This window comes from Anthonomus grandis, chromosome 10 (genome assembly GCF_022605725.1).
Source record: "Anthonomus grandis grandis chromosome 10, icAntGran1.3, whole genome shotgun sequence".
Lineage (NCBI taxonomy): Eukaryota > Metazoa > Arthropoda > Insecta > Coleoptera > Curculionidae > Anthonomus > Anthonomus grandis.
In genome coordinates, this window is record NC_065555.1 from 10409655 (window position 1) to 10432358 (window position 22704).

At 30.3% G+C, this 22704-nt stretch overlaps 1 protein-coding gene and 1 long non-coding RNA gene across 2 annotated transcripts in view; both read right to left on the minus strand.

Annotated features, from left to right (window-relative positions):
- Positions 1–22704, minus strand: part of LOC126741384 (visual system homeobox 2-like) — a 191043-nt gene that overhangs the window by 121242 nt on the left and 47097 nt on the right. Inside the window, exon 4 of the mRNA XM_050447778.1 lies at positions 11318–11374. Coding sequence (XP_050303735.1) covers positions 11318–11374 — 57 coding nt within the window. The remainder of the gene's footprint in view (positions 1–11317; positions 11375–22704) is intronic.
- LOC126741493 (uncharacterized) lies at positions 7142–7712 on the minus strand. The gene is made up of 2 exons (XR_007662199.1): positions 7552–7712; positions 7142–7493 (listed from the first exon to the last, which is right to left on the minus strand). It is a non-coding gene; the product is annotated as an uncharacterized LOC126741493 (long non-coding RNA).

A 22704-nucleotide genomic window follows, 5' to 3' on the forward strand; every position in this document is an offset into this window, starting at 1 on the left:
CAAAACAAGAGTACAACTATACCGAAATTTCAATTGTGGACTACTTTTGTGCCCTATAGCGGGTGAAATTTTCAAAAATTGCAAAGACAACGTGCAGTAGTAATAAGTACAACTTGCAGCCAGTGAAAAACGATCTAGAATGGTCTTCCTCCAAAAAAATAACTAGAAAAATTACAATTACCACAAAATTCACAATGCTAAAGTAAATAAATAACACAAGGGCCACAACATAATTCTCCTAAAGGAGCAAGTCACGATTTCCATGGAGAAAACAAGAACGGACTAACTGTAATTAGATGGGAACTAAATAAGCACAGGCCATAAAATCGTACACAAAATGGTAAGCTCTATACATAACATTTCTCCCTAAATAAAAAAATAACGTATTTGCAGCTATTTCTTAAGGATTTAAGAAAAATAACCATCCACAATCCTTTCAGAGGATTTTTCAAATGATTTCTTAGGCTTTTTTAGGCAGTAAGTATACAAAGAGGAAGGTGAGAGAACCAACAAGCCTAAAAGTCAACAAGAACGATCAATTGAACTCCCAAAACAAACTCTAAACACTGAGGAAAACAAGTTAAAATAAAGAAACTTTTAAACTTTGATAACAGCTTAGACCCAAAAGCAGTACCAACCAAAGAACAGGCACAGAAAAATTTGTACAGCAAAAATCACTGAACACAATGCAACATTTCTAGTTCAGTTGTTATTTCCGATAAACAATCGCCAATAAAATTATAATATTCATAGGAGTTTAATAAATATATTATCTACTAGAAATTACTGTACATTTTTATTCTTATCATAATTTTATTATATTATTTTTATTAAATGAAATATACTAAATAAGCCACACAATCAGAAATTATATTTTTTTGTTATTTGTGGACTTCATTTCCTGGGCACCCAAATTTACTGACAAGATGATTTTATGTCTTTTGGACTTAAATCAAATTTTAATCTCGTTAGCTCAGAGTTCTATAAATTTATATTGTAGTAGAAATGTTTTAGACCAAGAGTCGCAATATCCACAGATCTGAACGCAAATGAACGATATTGTTCTCGGAGATCAGATTCCTGTATTTCGGGAATGATATATATAATTTCTCTTACTCGCAAGCTTTAAGAGTCCTTTAAGCTTCTATTGTGGTTATCACTAGCAGTAAGTCTTTTAGGTTATTCTTAAACAAGAAAGCAAGTCTGAATTAATTTTTCACCTTCACCGTTAAAAAAGCTACTAAAATAAAATAATGCAATTAAATAACAAAAAAGTCAATTGCAATAGGACTATCACAAACGTTTGAGCTATTTCAACTATTACTACTTTCTTAATAATAACCATCTTCTCTTTATGTATATGTTACAAGAACTGTCTTACATAAGCTTATGTGTTTCTTGACTTTTATGTAAAAATAATACGCCCCAAAAACGTCTCTCCAAATCCATTTATATTACCCAACCTTAAACCAACCCTTCTTGGCTATAGAAAGCAACTAAGGAGCATAAGTAGTAAATTGTGGCGGCTTCATCTGTCTCTAATATTGGTAATGCGGCCATAACATCCAATCAGTAGAATTTATGATCGGCTATGCCTGTATATTTCCCGGCGGGAGATCCTCCAAATTTAATTGTGTCAACATGTTTCGGGATTATTTGATTGCTTTTCGGGCAGTTTTGGGGTTGTTTTCTATTATTTCCGGATGGTTGGATAAAAATATATACGAAATACGGATTTATTTAATGTCGGCTTTAATATGTTTTAAGGATATTATATATTGTTAAACATCATTATTTGGTCACAGTAGGATTGCTTGGACTGCCTTACATGTTTTCTCATGACTGATGTTTGGAACCGGTACTAAATTTCTAGTGATCGCACTACTTCTTTTGATTTTACTACTTTTTCTCCTTTTTCATATTCTGCTTTTTTCCTTACTAGATGCTTTTTTTAATAGTAATTCAATAAACCTATAGTTTATTCTTAATGAATCTTAGTTGACATAACCCTAAGTCTCATCCACTACTTTGGATAAGTTACATCCAAATGTTTTGAAACATCTGTCAAATATTAAGGTGAAGCAAAATCCTAATGAAATGTCCAGGTAAGATTCAAATGGGTTTGGCCCAAACATTTATTTTTTTAAGACATTTAGAATATTTTTCGTGAAATAGATTAAAATTCTTAAAAGTCCAATACTAAAAGTGTTAACTATTCTATTGAGAAAAGAGTTTAATATTATCACTAAAGCTAATGTGCATCACAAAAATTGCATTTTCCTAAATTTTTCATGCAATATCTTTACAAAACCCTAATCACTTTTTAGGTACATCTTAGGGATTAACTACTCCAATTTCTTTTTTATATACTTGAAATTCTGGAAGAGTTTCCTGAAATTGGAACAACTAAATCGATGAAATGATACAAGCTAATAAGTAGTGTAACAGATAATTATTATTTTAAATAATTTTGATATTTTAGGTATTCACTTAGCTTCACAATAGATTTACTATTTACGTTATACCAGTGGTAAATCCTGTCCAGCAGAAGCAATAGATCGAAAAACTTTTATTTTCAAATATCAAAAATATGCAATAATATAATGTAGGAGCAAGGTCTAATAACAAAATTGAAAAAAAGGATTGGTCCAAAATGAAAGCTATGAGGCATTCCTGAGAGCGCTCCAAAAAATTTAGAGAGTTTTTTATATTCTTTGACCAAGTGTGCTCGAACTGCAATCTGCGATAAAAGAAATAAATCTAGATCTTTTTTTAAATTTTTTAAATTAATTTTTAAAGTCTACCGAAAGTCCTTGTAAAATCTAAATATAGAGAGTGCATCTGTCTACCCACCTCTCTGCTCTCACTATTAAATCTGTAACATGGTTTCTATAGAAACAGCAGAATACCATCCCTTAGAAAAAGAAAGACTGTTGTTGGATTATATCAAATTTTTCTAGAATACTAAAAAGATTTATTTCTTATACTCTGACTTACTATGCCATTAATGTCCAATGCTACAGGTTATGACACTGTTAATTTAAAAATGTTTCAATATATCCACACAAAACTGATATCATAACATTTATTATCATTAAGTGCTTTACAACAGAATACTTTCCTGATAATTGGAAATCGGCATAGCTAATTCCATTGGAAAAAAATCTCTTATCCAGAGTAGATGAGAGGCTTGTCCTATCAGCATACTGCCTTGTATTGTAAAAATATTTGAAAGAATAGTTAGAGATTAATACTTAATTTCACTTGCAAAACTTTTTTAAGAACCACATCACTGCTATATATTTATATGATGACATAATTATGGCCTACAATAAAAATATTTGTACTTATCTTATATTCCTAGATTATAGCAACACATTCAATACCATAGATCCCGATACGATACTTTTCAAACTAAATTTCTATGGACTGGACGAAGATACGATAATTTTTTTAAAATTCATATCTGAATAATATCAGGCAAAGAATAATTTATAATTCTTCTCCGTCACTAATTAAATTGTAGAAATAGTGTGTAGAAATAGAATGTGTTCTAACTCAGGGCAGTGTCCTAGGAGCGGTTCTTTTTTTCATTGTATACTGCTAATCTATCTGAGTATCTACAATAGTTACAATGTTGCGTCATCAATATCAATTAGTTTAAGTGGAATGTCATCAGTTTGCTGGTGATACCCGAGTATATTATTATTTCTTTCCTATTAATGTAAATAATGTGGTGTCCTTATATAATATATAAGTCCTATTAACTGTTAGTGTAGCGATTTGCACTTTTCGAGTCATGTCTCTAATCTTATTCAGAAACCTTATGGAAAATTGAAATTTCTTTACATGCATCAAAGTGACAAAGTGACAAAGTATACTAGAAAGTACACGGGATTGAGAAATGAAACCCAAAATAAGTTATCATTTAAAGATCAATAAATCAAATGCTTTTAAAATGTAGTATCAATCGAGTTCTTGTATAGTCGAACTCTAGTTTAATAAGACTCCTTACCTCAATCACCCTCTATATTATATAAACTTAGACTTTACACATTAACTATTTAATTTTATACACAAGTCTTAAATACTTATGGTATACTAATGCCCCCATAACAATGTTTAATACATCCTCCAAGTTAATGTTCATCAACACATAATTACGGTCCACACGTCATTAATCCCATAATCGTCACCCTCATATTCCTTAATTTCAATCTAGGATTCCCTTAAGGATTGACCCCGAAATCTCGACTGCATCAACCCTCGGGTCGTACGGCTCAAATTCGATTAAGACCCCTTTTGTGTTTGACAGATTACACAAATACAAATTTTTCATGGGACTATGATTACCCATCAATTTTAATTAATTTGGATCGTTTTGCTTGTAAGTGAATAATTTGATTTAAACATTTACATACAGTTACGAATTAGATCATATCTAAACAGGGACTATGATAAATTGTATGGTTTTAAACCCATTTAAGGATAATGTTGCTGATAATTAATTTATATAGTGAAATTTTGGCAAAATCGTATTTTGTTAAGAACTATTTGTTAATTGAAATAATATGGTATTAGTTTGACTATTATATTTTATTAACAACTCGTGATCATTAAATTAAATATTTCTTTTTCTCTTGAAGATGACTATATAAGATATATTCTAAATTTTGAGGCAATTTTAACTAAAACATCTATGAAGAAGAGAAGGTCTGGAGACAGGAATTATGTGTGAAAGATAAATAAAAAAATTGTTAAGTCTTAGATCTGTAGGTATTTACATTCCAAGGTTTTTTGCATATTTTAAGAATATTAGAACTTAATTTCATCATCTTATACACATCTCTTAATGTTATACTAAAGATGTGTCTAATATGTGCTAACACTTTTCAAACCAGAATAATAGTACCTTAGATATTGAAGTATTTATTAATTCTCAGAATATTCCAAACAGGTGGAAATTTAAGAGAATTTATTAACCTATTAAACAAAAAGAGCAAGATGACCATTAATACTTTCAAATATATTAATATTTCTTAAGTACTTAAGGAAAAAAGGAGGAATACCATTAGGAAAAGAGCCAGAAGAAAGGCCTAGAAAAAGGACGAAAGATAAATCAAACAACCTGTGGTATAAAATACCTCAGCAATAAGGAACTATATTTGTTTTATTAGCTTTATTAGATTTTCTTTCACAAATGCCCAAAAGCTGCTGAGGGTCTTAAAAAACTTAGAAATCTAATTTAACTACAAGAAATGTGGACCATAACACTTATTAAAGTTATGATTCAAAGATATTGTATCAGTTTGCGAATCCAAGGTGTCGAAGTAATGCAAAAGTATTGTGCAATTTGCATATAACAATATGAATCACTATCAAATAAATATAATAATTATAATAGTATAGAGCCACCTCACTCTATTATGCCAGAATCAGCTGATATATTATCCACACAAACTCTCTATTTTCTAGTTTTCAGGTAGTGATTAAAAATATATAGCCAGTTAATAAAAGTCAAGATAGTGCATTTGAAAAAACATAAAAGGTCATGTTCCAATACTTCAAATATCTTTGGACAATCTAAGGAAACTGAAACAGCAACTAAATTCTTGTCGAGAGCTCTTATAAGATTTTCCAAAGTAGTTGGTTCACTGTTAAATACCAATTTATTGTATAGAAAACAATCTATTTACTTTAGAATAAATAGGTAATAGACTCAACCCAAACCTAATAGAATTATTTACATAAAAAAAATACTGCCTATTCTTGGGCACTTTTGTTGAACAATAATTGACTTTTATTTATTTGGAAAAAAGCTTTATGAAAGCACTTAAAAATAGCGCTTTTAAGAGATTTTATTTTAAAACTGAAATTTAAAGTTTTACCTAAGCCATCATGTTCGTTTGCTTTTAAAACTAAAATTAAACAATACAGTAAGAATGCATTTGGGTTAGTGGTTTTTAGTTGTGGTAAATCTCTTAAGATTTTCATCTGCAGCTTAAAAGGAACAATTTATCTACCATTATGTAAATATGCAATAGATTTTAGATAACAATTATTATTCTTTTTGATGTGATGCTGTAGATTGCTAGAATTTATATTTTCATAATCCAAGTTAAGTTCCTTTATCAATCATCTTTCTGAATGCTTGAAGTCGTAATATGAAATTAAAATTCCTCATCACTAAAATTCTAATATTATTAGAAAGCTTTAAGTGAATAGAGCATGAGCTCCTCTTATACCTGTGTTGAATAATGTCCGTGATCTTAACTAAGGTCATTTCTTATGGAATTTTAAACTCATTAATATCACTTTCTATAATTCCATCAGTCATTATTTTAATTCTGTAGACTAAACATTTTCTTCTATATCTTACATTTTCTTGGTTTAGGTTTTTTACAAAGCACAATTAAAGATTAAAAGCACACACAATTTCTCAAAAACAGAGTTTTTTAAGCTAAGGTTACGGGTACTTTAAAATATCTTCTACAACCAAAGGTCTCTCACACTGGAGCTCTATTATCTAAAATTCTGAGGTAGTTATGACTTATAACTAGCGCCTATAACTAGATCTATCGCATAAACTGTTTTCATTTAAGTGATAAAGAAAATCCCACAATTGAGTTTTTTCAGAATCTCAATTAATTCTCTTATCTGTTTTGGTTTTAAATCAATTGGTGACTAGAACGCCAAGTCACCGTTGTTTTCAATGATTCTTATTGTCACATCTCTGTTGTTAATGTATTGAATTTTTGTTTTGACTTTTCTTTATTTGTAGTTGTATTATATGTCTGCTATGTCAATTTAATTTTTTGGTTATAGGAATCTAATATTATCGATTTAAAATAATTTTTGGGAAATTTGGTCTACTAGTAAGACAACCTTCTAGTTTCTTAACTTACATATATTTTGGTCAGTTTAAGGTAGCATTAAGAATGTCATTTACATTTTTTGTTGTTTTTCTTTACGTATTTCATATTATCATTCGGAAATCGTTTTTCTGATTATATTCTATTCAGCTATTTTCCTTTATATTTTTTGTTATCTTGTTGCTTGTTTTGTTGTTTTACACATTGTTTTCCCTCATCTTACCTCGTTCAAAAATATAGTCTGGAACTAGGCAAATGAATCAACAACATAAAATCTACAGATAATATTATTATAAGGCATTAAAAATAACATTAAAATCTTAAATGAACCTTGACTAATAAATTCTAATTCCAAATAAAACAAAAAAATAACTATAAAAAATATAACTTTAACAACGTTTGTATAGTTGCTTTAAATTATCCAATCATCCAATTGGTTATTTTAAGATGTTAAGGACCTTATGTATTTCAACAATATCTTACATTTAATCGATAATAAATATTTTATAATTATGATTTTTAATCATTGTATGACTAGAAATTAATATGTTTTCTTGCTTTATTATGGTATCCAAACTTCTAATCCCATTAAATGGGATACATTGTTGACGAAAACTCTCCCTGAAAGTCAGAACAATGGCTCAAGCCCATAGCCCGGAGCGTCCAATTATAAAATTACCGTATTAGCGGAGAGAAACTGTCGCGTAATTGTCACTTTGGTTTGCAATTAAACAGGGCCCCAGCACTTATTCCCAATTCCTGGATAAGTGTTCTTGTTTTACTAATTAATAGTTGTTCAATCACTTATAAGTTTTGCTAGTTTGGTTCGTGAAATATGAAAGCATTTATTGACAGTTTAATGTTATATAAAGTAACTGGATTGTCATATCTATTAGATCATCAAGTGGTGGGTTCGATTTTCTGTAAATCAATTTTTTGCAGAAAAACTTACATTTCGGCAAATAGGGCATAAAAAGCATAATAAAAATCATATTAATTGACTATTTTTATTTCAAAAGAAAAAACTTGCTCTCTGTAAATAAAAAAACGTGTTTTTTTAGTAAATTTAAAAAAATATTTTTTGGAAGAAAATTTATATATGTTTTAAAACTAAATGAATTTTGAAATAATTTTATTTCTATAATTAAAATTCATACAAATAAAAGTTATAGATAAAAAAGGTATAAAATGGACGACTTACAAAGATTGTTTGGTTGAGATTATTCAGTCGATAAAACTTACTAGTATTTCCAACCTATAAACGAAACTGGAACTAACTATATACTTCACCAAGGAAATTCTAGAATGTGGAAATTTCAAACATGTTGTCATATATAAAATTTTAAAAAATATGAAAAATCTCAATTTGATATTTTTGTAATTTTTCAGTTTCAGGTGACTTTCAAAAAATCGCATAATTTCCTTGCTATTAGAGATAGAGACGTGATTAAACCTGCGCGTTGTGCAATTATTAAAGCAACTTTGATGTATTTAAAAAAAAAAAATATAAATTATTAATTATTGAGTAAAATCAAAATTCGTTTTTTCGTCATTTATATATTTTAGGTGATTTTCCAAAAACCCTATTCTATTCTTTTAAAAGCTTAGTCTCTTGATCATTTTCAACTAACTACTTATTAAACCGTTCCGGTAGTATCGCCCAAATTAAATTGATTAAGCACAAATTACGATACGATTTGAGTTAATAATTAGACGGACATTATAATATGTATATCAGCTGCATATCGCAGATTGTTTTAATTAATGAAGGTAATTAATGAATGATAAAATCATCCGTTTTAATAAATGTTGATTTATGAGATGTGAGCGAAATTGTTAGTTATATTTTTGCAAAAATCAGTGTCATGTTTGAGTCATCCTAAAGTACTTACATTATAGTGCAATAACAAATAGAGTAGCAAGCAGCTACTAGAAGCATTATTTTTAAATAGGTTGATTAGTATAAGTTCTCAGACCAACGCAGCTATTTGAAAGTTACTTCTAAAGTTCGTTTTGTTAAAAATTACTGTAAACTCAAGCACCTCATCAGTCTTAATCGTGGTCCACATCTTAGAAGTACTTGATGAATTTTTCATCATTTAATTTGTTCATTCAGGTACTAAAGATCATATCTTCCGAAGAATTAAAGTGATTCCTGATTATTTTAGTTGTTCTTCTAGCATAGAGTCCCTTAGATCATGGATCTGCATAATCAGATAAAATTATACTATAGTGTTAACCATCAAAGAGAAATTTTAGACTATGGGTGACTTGTAACTGATTCTGTGGCTTCCTATATTGAAATGATTCAAAGAAAACTCGATGGTTGACTTAGAACTTAAAATATAAGCTTACCACAAAGACCATTTTTAAAACTTATCCTCTAATAGCCTTTCCAGATAAGTTCCGAAAATCTCTGGAATGGCACTTTGAAGACCTATGATTTACTTTATTCAAACGAAAGACTCTGAGTTTTTGATTATTAAGATTAATTTAACTATTTAAGCGTTCATGTATTTAGTTTTTAAATATTCCCCAGTTAGATAAATCATCATCTCAAAGACGCATGAAATTACAGACACTTAACTGCATTAAATTTAAGGCTTTACTGCCCTGAAGAGAAAATTTGTTCATTAGCAAATGTGTTAAAAAAATAAATCGTCCCAACTACCTGAAATTTATAAACATTATTGTAATTTTAGAAAAATGACCATAATATTAGTAAATATACCACTCAATTACTTGAAATAAGAAAATGTTTGCCTAGAGTTTAATTTATTTAGATAATTTTAAGATAATAAATGTCAATACGATCTTTCAAGTAAATATTAGAAGAGGCAAAAGAGACGTAATTTAATTACCACAAAGTACCAATGTAGTAACTTTTATGCAAAAAAAATAAAAAGAAGGAAAAAATAATTTAAAAAAAAGAATTGCATTTTTGCCCTTTTTATATTTTAAGTAATTTGTTATGTATAGTGCATGAATCAATTAATTAAGGTTTATTCATCACAAAAAAAAACAAGGTAAGTAATAATATATCTTTTGCCTTTTGCCTTTATTTTTTGCAATTTTTATATTTTAGGTGACTCTCCAAAACTTTATCATTTTTTGCTTTTTGAGATAAGCCATATATAGCAAGTGCCTCAATAAATGGGGTAGCTTTTATGCATCAATAAAATATAGTTTTTGAGAAAAATCACCAATTGCCTTTTTATGCCATTTTTTACATAGCATGTGGTTTTCCGACATTTTACCGCCTCTTTTTTTTAACCTATATTTTACCTAATCTAAATGTTATTATGTTTCATGTAAGAATAGTTATGACTACAGTAATTCTTAAATTTTTGTAGTTTGTATGTAATTTTTTTTCTTGGTGACGTTGGTGTGTCATTTTATATAATTTAGTTGGCAATAAAATAATATTATGATTATTAATATTATTATAATTATACTAAATAAAATGTATGTTTCCCGGATACAAGTATGAAATGGAATCGGCTCAATTTTCAAACTGAAAGAAATTTTCTGACTATGCGACATGTATTGAGAATTCCTGCCTTTTAAATTTCTATAAAAGTGTTCTTGTGCAATCCGAGCTTAGATGTGTTTTTGTGGAGAACTTTCGGAGCTAGACCTATGGCTGAGACAATTATTGGAATTACTTGAACACTATTCACATGACACATTTGTTTGATTTCTATGGCAAGGTCTGTATATTTAACTTCTTATTATTTGCATAAAGCAACGTCAATTAGAAATACTTAATTATCCATTTTATTTATTACCACAATAACATGCCGGTTACTAAAGTCTTTGAGCATAAATGAAAGAGACATTTCACTAGAAAAACATATTATTCACTTGCCTATCATACTATGTTGATTCAGTTCATTTTCAGTTAATTAATATTGTGTGTTGCGTAAATATGCAGTTTGGGATTTTACTCTTTTTTTATTTAATTGCAAATACTAACAGTCTTACCTTATATTTTAAGAAAACTCAGTTTTTGCGGTTAATTTATTTGAGTAAATTGATAAATTGTATTTATTTAGAAAAATCTTACTAATAATATTGTTATAAACATAAATCTCCTTACTTCTCTAACTCTTTTATCGTAAACGAAATAAAGAAATACGAAGGAGCCTTTAGAAAAACGTAATTATTAGGATTTAACAGGCTGTTAGCGCAAGTTAATCGGTCGAAAGCGTATAATAGCTTAGTTTCGTGTAGTCGGGAACAAAAAGGAATATAACAACTCCGGAGAACTTTTTGAAGTCGGCCTTTAAGAGAGTTATTTGATAAATTGGTTGAAAATTTATTCTTGAAAATATTTGCGAATATCGTTAAATTCGAAGGATGACTTATTAAAAGAGTGTAACCCACAATAAAATCGTGTTTTTGTCTTTATAAGAGTTTTTGTATGTAAGAAGAAGTAGACTTACCTGATAAACAGGACCCAGGACCTGAGGAACTAAACGAGTTTTTGAATTGTGCTAGACCTGAAAGAACAAATAGTTTAGTTTACTAAAGGAACATTATGAAGGGATGTATTTTTTTTCAAGGAATCACCTACTCTAGCAGATTTTTTTAAACAGAATGACTTAAGTAAGAGCGCCTCATAACTTTTTTAAGAGATGGATATATACAGTATCGTTTTCCACCTCTAGAAACGTAAGCTTTTAAGAAAAAAGGACAAATATTTCATTGAAAAAATGGACAAAGGTCACTTTGAAAACACCCTGTTTTTTAAATCTTGTCATTTTAAAAAGTTTATTTAACGTTTACCATCTCAATATTAAATTTGACGTATTCGGCCGTTTTTTGCCTAAACAATTTATTTTGAAAGATTTTCAGGGTGGATTGTTTTGTCTGGGACACCCTGTATATATTTCCGGAGAATCCGAAAATGCAAAAACATACAGAAAGTTTCACTTGAGAAAAAAATATTTTTCGTCACACATATTTGTGAAAACTTGTATATTTACCTTTAATGTCAAGATATGCCCAATGCAGAAAAAAAATCTTAAGATTTTCTCAAAAAAAATACCCTCTTTCGCTTTCATTAGATTTAGCCGATATTAAATCACAACCCCGTCAGAACCCCGAATACATATTTTAAATTCCTATGCGATATATTCTAGTGTTTGTCTATTTTTTTTTGTATTTCCTTTATTTTTTGTTAGATTTTTTAGTATTTTTGTTGCAAACATATTTTTAAAAAAAAATCTCGAATTTGGATTTATTGTATTTTGTGCTGCCATTTATTTTACACTTACTTATTAACTTACATTATTATGTGAATATTTTAAACGCTAAATAAACGGCTATTGATTGATTGATGATTTAACTGATTGTAAAATTTGATTGGTAGATATGATAAACAAACCTATATACTTTTTCAGACATAAAAAATTTTCTTATAATGACCACCTCTTAGTCCAAATATCGAGTTCATTTCCTTCCATTTCTCAATTTCTCGTTAATTTAAAAGCTCCTGCCCTCACATTTATAGGGCATACCCGTGCCGAGAGCAGTCAGTATTCGAGCACAACGAACCGCGAAAGCTCCAAACCAGCGTGGGTTTTAAGGAACCACCCAATAAGGGTTATTTTTGCTTATTGCGCCCCTTCGGATCGATTTAAAAATATTTTGACCGCAAGAAATGCTCCTTTGTAGCGCAGAGATTTACGGATAATGGGCTATATTCAAGGCTTTATGTCGAAAATAGGCGTAATCCTATATTCTCTAACGATGGCCTTTATGTACGGGACAATAGTTCTGAGTCAAAACATTTAAGTTTAATGGATTATGTGATTTTTTTATAAAATAATTTTTTTGGCAAAATGGAGCAACTTGGAAAAAAAAAAAATAAAAGTGTGTTGAATTATTGTATTAAATTGAAAAAATAAGACTTGTCGATTTCAATTTTAATTAATTCATTCAATTTTCAAGTAGAAAAATGTTTACCCTAATTTTAAGACTCGCTAACAATATTATATAAAAAAAGGCTTGATAGCCATTTAGGTTATGCCTTGTTTTGACAAAAAGAATATTAGATACTATGCTGTTTATATTGGTTTAAATTAATTTGTAGTTGTCTGTGGCTTTGATGATAATGTAGAAAGGAAAATGGGTACAAGAAAAACAAAGGAAGGAGAACGAATCAAAGGTATAGAAAGGGAGAGCTAAAATAGAAACTTAATAAAGGTGACTGCTTTGGCGATTTTGTGAAAGAAAAGCCGATATTATTTGATAGAATAGCGCGGCTTCAACTGGGATTCAATAAAATATAAGCGCCACCTGTTTTATCCCAGATGAATACGAAGATCCCGATGATCAAAACAGAAAATTACTACAAACAGAACCTACACCTGGAACAAAATCTCACAAGGAAATACATATATGGGAAATACAATATATTTTGCTTACCCAAAAAAATTATATAAAATAAAGAATTAATTTAACAATAAATATAAACCCTTTCTTTAGCCAGAACCATAATGAAATTACGAGTTGTAGTGTAAGAGTATTTTGACTCATGGATTTGCTAATCAATCAAAACACTTTTGTCCAAACTTAGAAATTTCTAACAAACAAAATAACTTGGCTCTGAGATGAATTTAGGTGGATCTATATTAAAACAAAGGTCATTAAAAGGCCTTTCTACATCTTGTATCTGTATTAATGGTAAAATCTTATATCCCAGTTTTTGGCATTAAAAGTGTGCGTGAGTACTTAAAAATAGACCTATTTACTGCATAACTATTTCAAACTTAACTCTTAGAAAAATATACAAAACAGTAGACCAGTCAGATTTAAAAATGAGGATAACAAAATGATTGTCAATGTTTATGAGGTTAGTATTAAGTCTCGTTAATAAACTACAATAAAGCTGTGAAGTTCTACAGGGGTATGGTTTACTAATTGTATGGTTTATTATACATCATAAACGTAGATCAAAAGTTGACAAAAGAAAAACTTTTACAGATCTTAAAAAACTTCTTCAAAGGCTTGTTTTTTAGACTCCTAGAGGTCAAAGATTTTGTCAGTAATGGATTTAGTAGGGATTTTAAGAATAAACTGCGATATTATTGACTTGAGAATATGACTTTCGACATCAATGAATTAAAAACAATAGAAAAAAAATAATAAGAATTATAATTTAAGTTTCATCATAAGGATTGAAAAATATTGATACTAAAAACAGTATTGATTGCTTTTTGAAATTCTGCAAGCAAGCTATACGTAGTTAAATTTTTAGGATTAGTTTATTTTCTTATTTTTATGCATGTAAAGAAATAAACCTAAGGCTTATTATTTTAATATTGAAAAATTACCAATTTTTATTAAAGGTTATATGCCAATATTTTGTTCACTATTCAAAATATTTATTGACAAAAAGACGCAATATGCAAAGTTGCATGGTAGAACGAAGAAAAACTATTTAAATAAACATTTACCTACAAAAAGTTAAACCTCCTTATGAGTTTTTGTTTATTATTTTATTACAATTTTTTCGTTTTGATTAAATAGGATTGAACAAAAATTTTGTTATGTCTTACAGTGCACCTTGACAGAAAATATACATTTTTGTTTACACTCTTCGAAGATATGATGCCACTTGATAAAGGCTTCAAACAGTTCCTTCAAGAAGTTCTGTGGTTCCTTAGGACTTTACTTAGGAGTTTTTTACAGATCCAGTTGTAAATTTAAAATGCAATAGTATCAATGAATACAGGTGTGAAAAGTAATTAGCAGAAAAATGGACGAAGCTCAATAGAACTATGATTTTTCTTGTCCAAATACTAATGTAATCTATTTCTAATAGTTCTTTCATTGCATCTTATCTGTATTCTATCTGACGTATGTATCTTGCAGAAACAACTTTACGCGCTAGTCGAACTATCATGCAATATACAATTAATCCGAGAATAATATAATTATACTGGTTAACAGATATATAGAGGTCAATACACCAAAGCTTACTACATTTTAAGCCACAACATCTCCTTCACCAAAAGCAGCTAACTAACGTCTTTTATATACTCTTCAATCATTTCATCGAGAGAATAAGCCTTGACTTAGTATATAATATATACTTAGTATACTTAGTATATTAGTATATTAGTACTTAGTATATTATATAATACTTTAGTTATTACCAGTTTTTCTCTGAGTCTGGTTATAACTGTCCAATCACTATCCTTATCTTATGACCACTTATCAGAATTTGTAAGTTTCTTGCTATTGTCTTGCATTTTTTAAGGTTCGCATGTACAGAAATCAATATGTGCTAATGTTATTTCTTCATCAGGATGTCGGAAGTGTTGTGTTCCAAAATATACGATAATTGTTTTGAGTAGTGTATTATGACTCTTGTAAATACCTTAACGAAATTAATATTTTCTTTGTACTTTTTGCTTTATGTTATTTTATAGTCCTTATAATATTTTTTTCTATAATATTCTTTTAAACTCCACCTAAAGCATTAGCTATTTGACATTCTAAAGCGAAAGAGCAAAAATCCCGCCGCGTTTTACAATACAACCATACCGGGAAAAAGATATCAGATATTCGGATATTCATGTTCTTTTGTGGAGCGCGATAAAAAGCCGAAAATACTTGGGTACAATTCCTATTGTGCTTAAGCGATGTATGATGTACGAAATTGTTGACAGCCACTTAACATAGGTGTAAAGAGGCACAATGGACCACTAATAGACACGAGGAAGTAGCATTCAATTTTATGGGATTACTAGAATGAGGAGCTAGGGGGTCATTGCCAAGGTAATATGATATTTTTAGGGTAGATGCCTTATGGTTTGACTCCCACGTTATCATTATTGGTTCATTTAAGCATATATAGCTTAAGTACAACCGCTTTAAGAAGAAAAGACAGTATGCACTACTTTGGTGAGGAAGTGCTATTTTATAGGAAATATGACGCATATATAAATATGAAAATTCATTTATACATATACATTTTCATCAAATTCGGTCAATATAGCAATGCCTTTTCTTTAATTCTTCAAATTCTTCAAAGTCTAATTCAGTTGCTTACATTCATTCTTTCCAACCATTGCTACTTGCCTTCTTTTCTTATTCCATTCTCACCTTAATAACTAATTCTCCGTCCACCATCCTCTAATATTAATCATTTTATTGTTTGGATGGACCAATTATTTGATTTAACTATTCCTTGCTATGACCAAGTAATAGGTGTGGGAGATTTCAATATTGATTTTTTAAGGCAAAATACAGGAAAAATCAAACTCTAACAGTTACCTGATATTTTTAATTTAAAGCAAGTCATTACTGAGTCTACACGACATAATTTCACCACAAACACTTCAAGTCTTATTGATCTAATAGTAACTAATCAAACCTCCATAATAAAAAAAATTGGGCCGTAATATGGTATTTTCAGTATTAGATTTTCCTATGAATAATAATGGCATTAAACGAATTCAATATAGAAATTACAAAAAGATAGATTTAAATCAGTTACATTTGGATGCAAGTCAATTAAATAGGGATCAAATTTATTACACACCTGATATAGATAAGAAAATTGAAATTTTCAATAAAAAGATAGTGTATTTAATAAACAGGCATGCACCATATATAATTAGAAATATTAATATTCAAGATTATCAGAGCAATAAAACAAATCTTTTAAAGTGCATGCATCTATTCCAAGTTGATTGAAACTTTGTCTCATTTTAGGTGGGGATTACTTTCTTTCATAAATTTGATTGAAATTCTTAAAGAAGTACAAGAAAAATCATAGATCTAATGTAACTTTCTATTTTCTGTTTTCGTAAACATAACCTCTCAAAAACTTTAATTGTTTTGTTTCCCTACAATTGGCACAACTAAAATTTGTCAGAGTGACCAACATCGAAAGGACAGAATCACGCAAAATGGCGGTTCCCTAGTAGTGGTCATTTACTTTTCATTGAATTGGCAGTCCAGGTATATTTATTAAGTTCGTGCAGGAGAGTCGTATGTGAATGATAGCATCTAGCAAGGGTCTCTTAAGACAGAGTAATTGTCAGATAAAGAGACGTGAAATCCAACTTTTAAGAACATTGGCACTTAAGACAGTGTATTCATATCCTGGGTATTGCGGACAACCTGGAATGCCGTTGATGTTGAAACAAGGAAGAAACTGCAGATCAAGGAGTATTCAACATTGTTTAAATATCTAGCCAATATTTACAATTTAGCTTTTCTAAGGCTAATGGCCTGGTCTCATAGATATTTTACTACTTTTTCTTCTAGTAGATCAAGGAGGTGACACGCAAATAATTTTTACTTTAATAACTGACAAAACAATAATTCTGCGGCATGGTACTACATACATGGTATACATTCTATCCTATCAGAGATCTTCAAAACTAAGTAAATCTTATCAAAATTAGTATACATCAAAAAGAGCGCATTTTTAAAAGTTGTTATCTGTATCTCTAAAAGTAGTTAAAGGTAGTGTTCTATTCTGTCAAACTTCGATTTCGTTTTGTCTTTTCATAACCCTTGGTTTAGCATCACCTTTAATATGAATGTGACTAAAAGAAAGTAAAAATACAAATTCTTCCTAATTTCGGGCCTGTTCAAACAACTTGGCAACCTTTGCTTACGAGCAGTTACGAAACAGTAGGCGGAGCCAGTTTCATTAGGGGAACCCTACTTACATAAATTAGTTTATTTTCCGCCTTTTGTCCCGCTGCTGCTGCCACGGAATAACGAAAACGCTCGCAACGAGCGACGCGACGCATTTCTGTTCAGGACCGTTCCAATTTGAGGATTAAATTAAAGTATTTCTTTGGAACTTAATTTGCCCGAGCCCCCGGAATTTTAATGGCCAGTCGTGGGTGATGCAGATTGTAAAGTAAATAAGAAAAGTTCTTAATTTAACTGTGCGCACCCTTAAGGGTCCTAATCGTTTTTTTCTTTTGAGAAAGTTAGTCGGTTGAGGATATTATAATTATCAGACGAGGATATTAGTATATTAGTTATAGTCTACACTTTAACTAGCCTAGTTCGAAAGAGAAAAGTTTCTTTTCAAACTAGCTGTAGAGAGCTTTTATATAAGAATATTATATAAAATCCGATATTTTTCATGCCTCGAGATATTGGAAATCATGAAATGCTCAATGAGTAGCCCGTTCAGCTCTACAATACCTCTCTCTATGGAAATGCTTGGGAAAATGTCACTAATATCAGCTATAAGTCTTCCATGTTTGTAGTTTGGAAACATGGAAAAGACATTGTTGTTCAATTCAATTCAATTGAATGCACAATACAGTATTCAATTCACTTATCTTTAGTCTTAGTGAGAAGAACTGGTTATCATCAAATCTCTATAGGATTTATAAAACCTATTCACACCGACAGAGCACCCCATACATTAAACTTTCTGCACCCAAAATCCTAAACTTAATTAATTGATTGATTTATTCTTGCAACAGGGCAAGGTATTAGTAAATCTCTGACACTGCATCCAAACGCTTATTGTATCCCTTGTTGCAGTTTTCCTAATTGAAAATGTCACTTATATTTGCTAGGCGCAGTGGGCTCTTTATTAGTTTTTTTCTGTGAGTTTACTCCTGAGGATCCTCCAGTAGGTTTTGTTTCCTTCAGCGATCAAGTGCAGCGATCTTCGCAAAGTCTACACAAAAGTTCTTTATGGAATATTTCAGTTTACATTAGTACAGTTGCCAGTGAGTAATCTCGTCACTATTCTGAGCTTTAGTAAGGATTCGGAAGAAATTATTTCTTTAATTTTCTATTGTAAGTACTGTCAATATAGAATTTGAAAGCGAAAAAAAATGGTCCCTGGTCTCATACTTTGAGAGTTGAAAGTGCTCCATTAGAAAAATTTAATTTCAGAGATGTGTATCTCCTCTCCCTTCCATTTTTGAGAAACGCCCAAACGTTTTTTGATTCGATTTGATTGTAGAGAATTTAATTCCCTACAATCGGAAACAGCAATAGAGGCCGCCAAAACGCAGTTTTTTGGGTTTTTTGTTTCCTGGCGTTTGCCGTTTTTGTTTCAGGGGACAATAAATTATTTTTTACTATCGCAAGTTTTTTGAAATTAAAAAAAATGCAGAAAACCCACTAAATTGAGGTACAACTGATTTTTGTACCATACATTATTCACGATATATTGCATTCATTTTCTAAACGTTTTTAAGTGTTTATTGAACTACTATGAAATCCATAATTGACAATAGTACACTACACGAAGGTAAAAGTGGTTAATAGGCCTTTCAGCAATATTTTGATATGATTCAGCCCTGGTATTCCGGTAGCCTTCGTGAGTCTCTTTACTCGACTTTTTAAAAACTATACTTTTTTCGGATCCGCGGGAGCTTCTTGCTAGAGAGGCTACTTTTTCATTGCCTTCCATGCATATATGTCCTGGCACCCAGACAATGGTTATCCTGTTTGAGTTTGCTAGACTGAGGAGGTGTTCTAAATAGTTCCACACTAATTCATTAATTCCACACTATCATAATTGAGCATTTAAGAGCTTTTATTGAGGCTTGCTGTCTGTAAAGATTATTATGTTCTTGTTGACATAGGTTCTTTCTAAAATTTTACTTAGGCAGAATCATCTCTTTAGCATGAATTTCGGCTTGGAATACTGTGGTATGTTGTCCGAGTGAGCAAGCAAGTTAACTCTTGATTAAAAATCGTTATATTCCTGCTCCTGTTCCACTATCCATCTTTGATCCGTGAGTATACCATACTAACTTGGTTTTGGATTGTTTCGTTTTATATTTCCAGTTTAGCTGGGTTAAGAACGGTTTATTCATGCTAATTTTGGTCGTCATTATGTCACTGTTAGAGTGATCTCTAAGGTATTTAATGTTCTTATATGACCTGTAGTGTGTTTTTTCATACCAGTTGCCATTTCATTGTCTGTATGCCCCCATTCTAGCCTCTTCCCTAGCAATGATATTCAATGATGGATGATTAAGCAGGGTTTTCATGGCAGCAGTTGGAGAGCTACCCATTGCTCCTTTGTAATGTGTAGGCAGGCGAGTCTTTGGGTGTTGATAGATGAGACTGTATTTGTGTAGACTATGCTTTTTACTCTAGTTTCTTTAACTTTTGGCTACCAAATTGTTACGCCGCGCCGTAGATTAATTTGGATCTTACCACATAGTCAGTGTATAGTCATTGAACTATTTGCGGTAAAAATCTCCTAATTTTTTCCTACTACTCCTTTGGTGATTTCAATATGCGAATTCCAGGTTTGTTTTACGTCAAGATTGCCACCTAAGTATTCAGCTTCCCGGGAAAATTGTAGGCCTTTACAGAAGATAGTTGGATTGACCAGATCTTTCATCTTTCTTCTTTTCATAAACGGAATAAGTACAGTTTTTTTAGGACAAACTGTGAGGTTCGACCGACTGCCCCGGTTCCGTGCAATTTTCATTTTTGCTAAACTTACTAAGAGTTGAATTAATAACCTCCAAGAGTAAACGCAATTATTTTGTTATCGCACAGATGCAGTAAGCGAGTTGAGTCGCGGTAGAAAGTTGATCGCGAATTAGTCATATTTACTCTTTATATTAAGATTACGGAAACCCTTGTTACACTATATGTATCATATTATTTTGTGAGAAGACTAGAGATTATAGTTACCGGTTATGAAGAAAAAGTGACTATAAAGAAGGTTAGAATTAGCATACATAAAAACAGCCAATAGTTTAAATCTGCCAAATTGTAAATTGTTTTACAAATGTAAAAGTTTGTTTCATTTATCATGAAAGGCATAAGCTATTTTGTTTAGATCGCTATTTTTACACATTTAATACTATTGAATGTACACATATAAGATTCCGAAACCATCTGAGCCAGGAGAGAAATACTATAATAGAAAAGGTTACTTTAACAAAAATGTGCAGGCAACATGTAATGCAACAAACACGACAGTAGAATTCTACAATTTATGTTTAAATGAATAATGTGTAACGGCATAATAAAATGCTATTAAGTGAATCTGGTTATAGAATCAGACGTTGGCTGACGATGTCATACAAAAGTTCCGAAAAACTCGTGAAAAAATTTCATTTAACACAATCTTTATGAAAGAAACAGTCATAATCGAAAGGTGCTTTGGTCAACTAAGGAGAAGTTTTCCAATTTTGCAATATATGTATAGTTGAAACTAGACAGAGTTGCATCTGTAAATATTAGTTGTGCTGTAATTTATAATATATCAGAGTATTTGAATGATCCACTTTCTGTCAATGAAGAAGAAGATATCATAAAAAGACGAAGAAGAAGAGAAATACAATTTAGAAAATGGAGAAAAGAGATCAAACATTTCATTTACCAACCAAACATTTATTTATACACATTGTACTTATAACAATTCATATTTAGAATTATATTCAAAAAGTGTGGAAACAAATAAAATTTTATAGGGTGTGTACCTTGAAAAATATATCTGTTCATAATTTATAAAATTGTATATCTTTAATCTAAATGTAAAGAAGTTGAAATTTCGGGACCTTAGCGTGTGAACTTTGCTTAATGTGCATGTGCGTAAGTTTTAACTCAAGAAGAACCGGCAGCACAATTTTGCAGTATCATCTGTTTCTTGCTCTTATAGCTTTTTGTTTTGCTTGTGATGGTGTAATATAAGAGGAAAGAGGAAATCTAACTAAAACCTCATTTCCGCTGGTTTTTGCATTTCTACATTTTCCAATAGCTTCAATCCTGTTATTGCCTCTTTAGCAGTTTTATTTAATATTAGATTTTTGTCATCTTTATTTATAATGTCCAGCAATTTTTTCCCTTTATTTCTTTTCTTCTTTAACTCGTTTTTCATATTTTGAATTTTTTCTTCTAATTTTTTTACATTAATACTTTTTCCATAAATCGTTTGGGATCGTTGGGATTCCTGCATTTTAATTGACAGAATTTCTCAATTTTTTCTTATTAATGGCAACTGTGATTTATCATATAATACTTTGTGATTAGATAAAGCATTTATGACGCGCAAATTGACACTTAGTTCTGATTTACTGTCGTCTTCGGAATTAATTTTTATCACTTGCATAAACGTACAATTTTTTAGTGTTCTTTTATAAGTATAAGCTTAATATTATTGACACATTTTTTAAAATGTCTAATAAAATTAGACTTATGCTATATTTAAATTCTTAAAGTAAAGAATTTTTATTCATACTACCAACTAATAGAAGATTAAACTGAACATGCATGATAAAAAAAAATTCTGTAGAGGAAATTGGACTAAATATATTTAACTTGCTAAGAATAACATCAATGCTAATGTTAATATAACACGTTAAATTCAAAGATCCTTGTGAAAATTAATCTAAACTCTTAATTATAAAGTTTTACGTATAGCAATAAAACGTTGAAAGTGACTTGGTAGGCGAGTCACAGATTTAGACACGTCAACACAATAAAACACTAGAGGATTTAATTAAACTTATTCATCTCGGGCAAAGTAGGATGATGTAGCCGGGAGGGCTAGCACTAAAACTGCATTTAATTAAGAAGTTGGGATTCTTCGCATTTTTGGCGTAATTACGCGCTCCCGCCCGCTTCCTTTGTCTTCTGGAATAGCTTTATTCTGGCTCCTTCCTACACTGTTGCCAGATGTACACCCACAACATATTAAATTATTTTATTTGTATACTATAAACCTGATTTCACGAAGTGCAATCTGAACTTTTGCTTTTTAGATCATACTGTAATACATTATTTTAGGAGCTACAAAAAGAGCGTATGTAAAAATTTAGGGATAGTATACAAATTTTTTGCTTCTGTTAAATAGAGC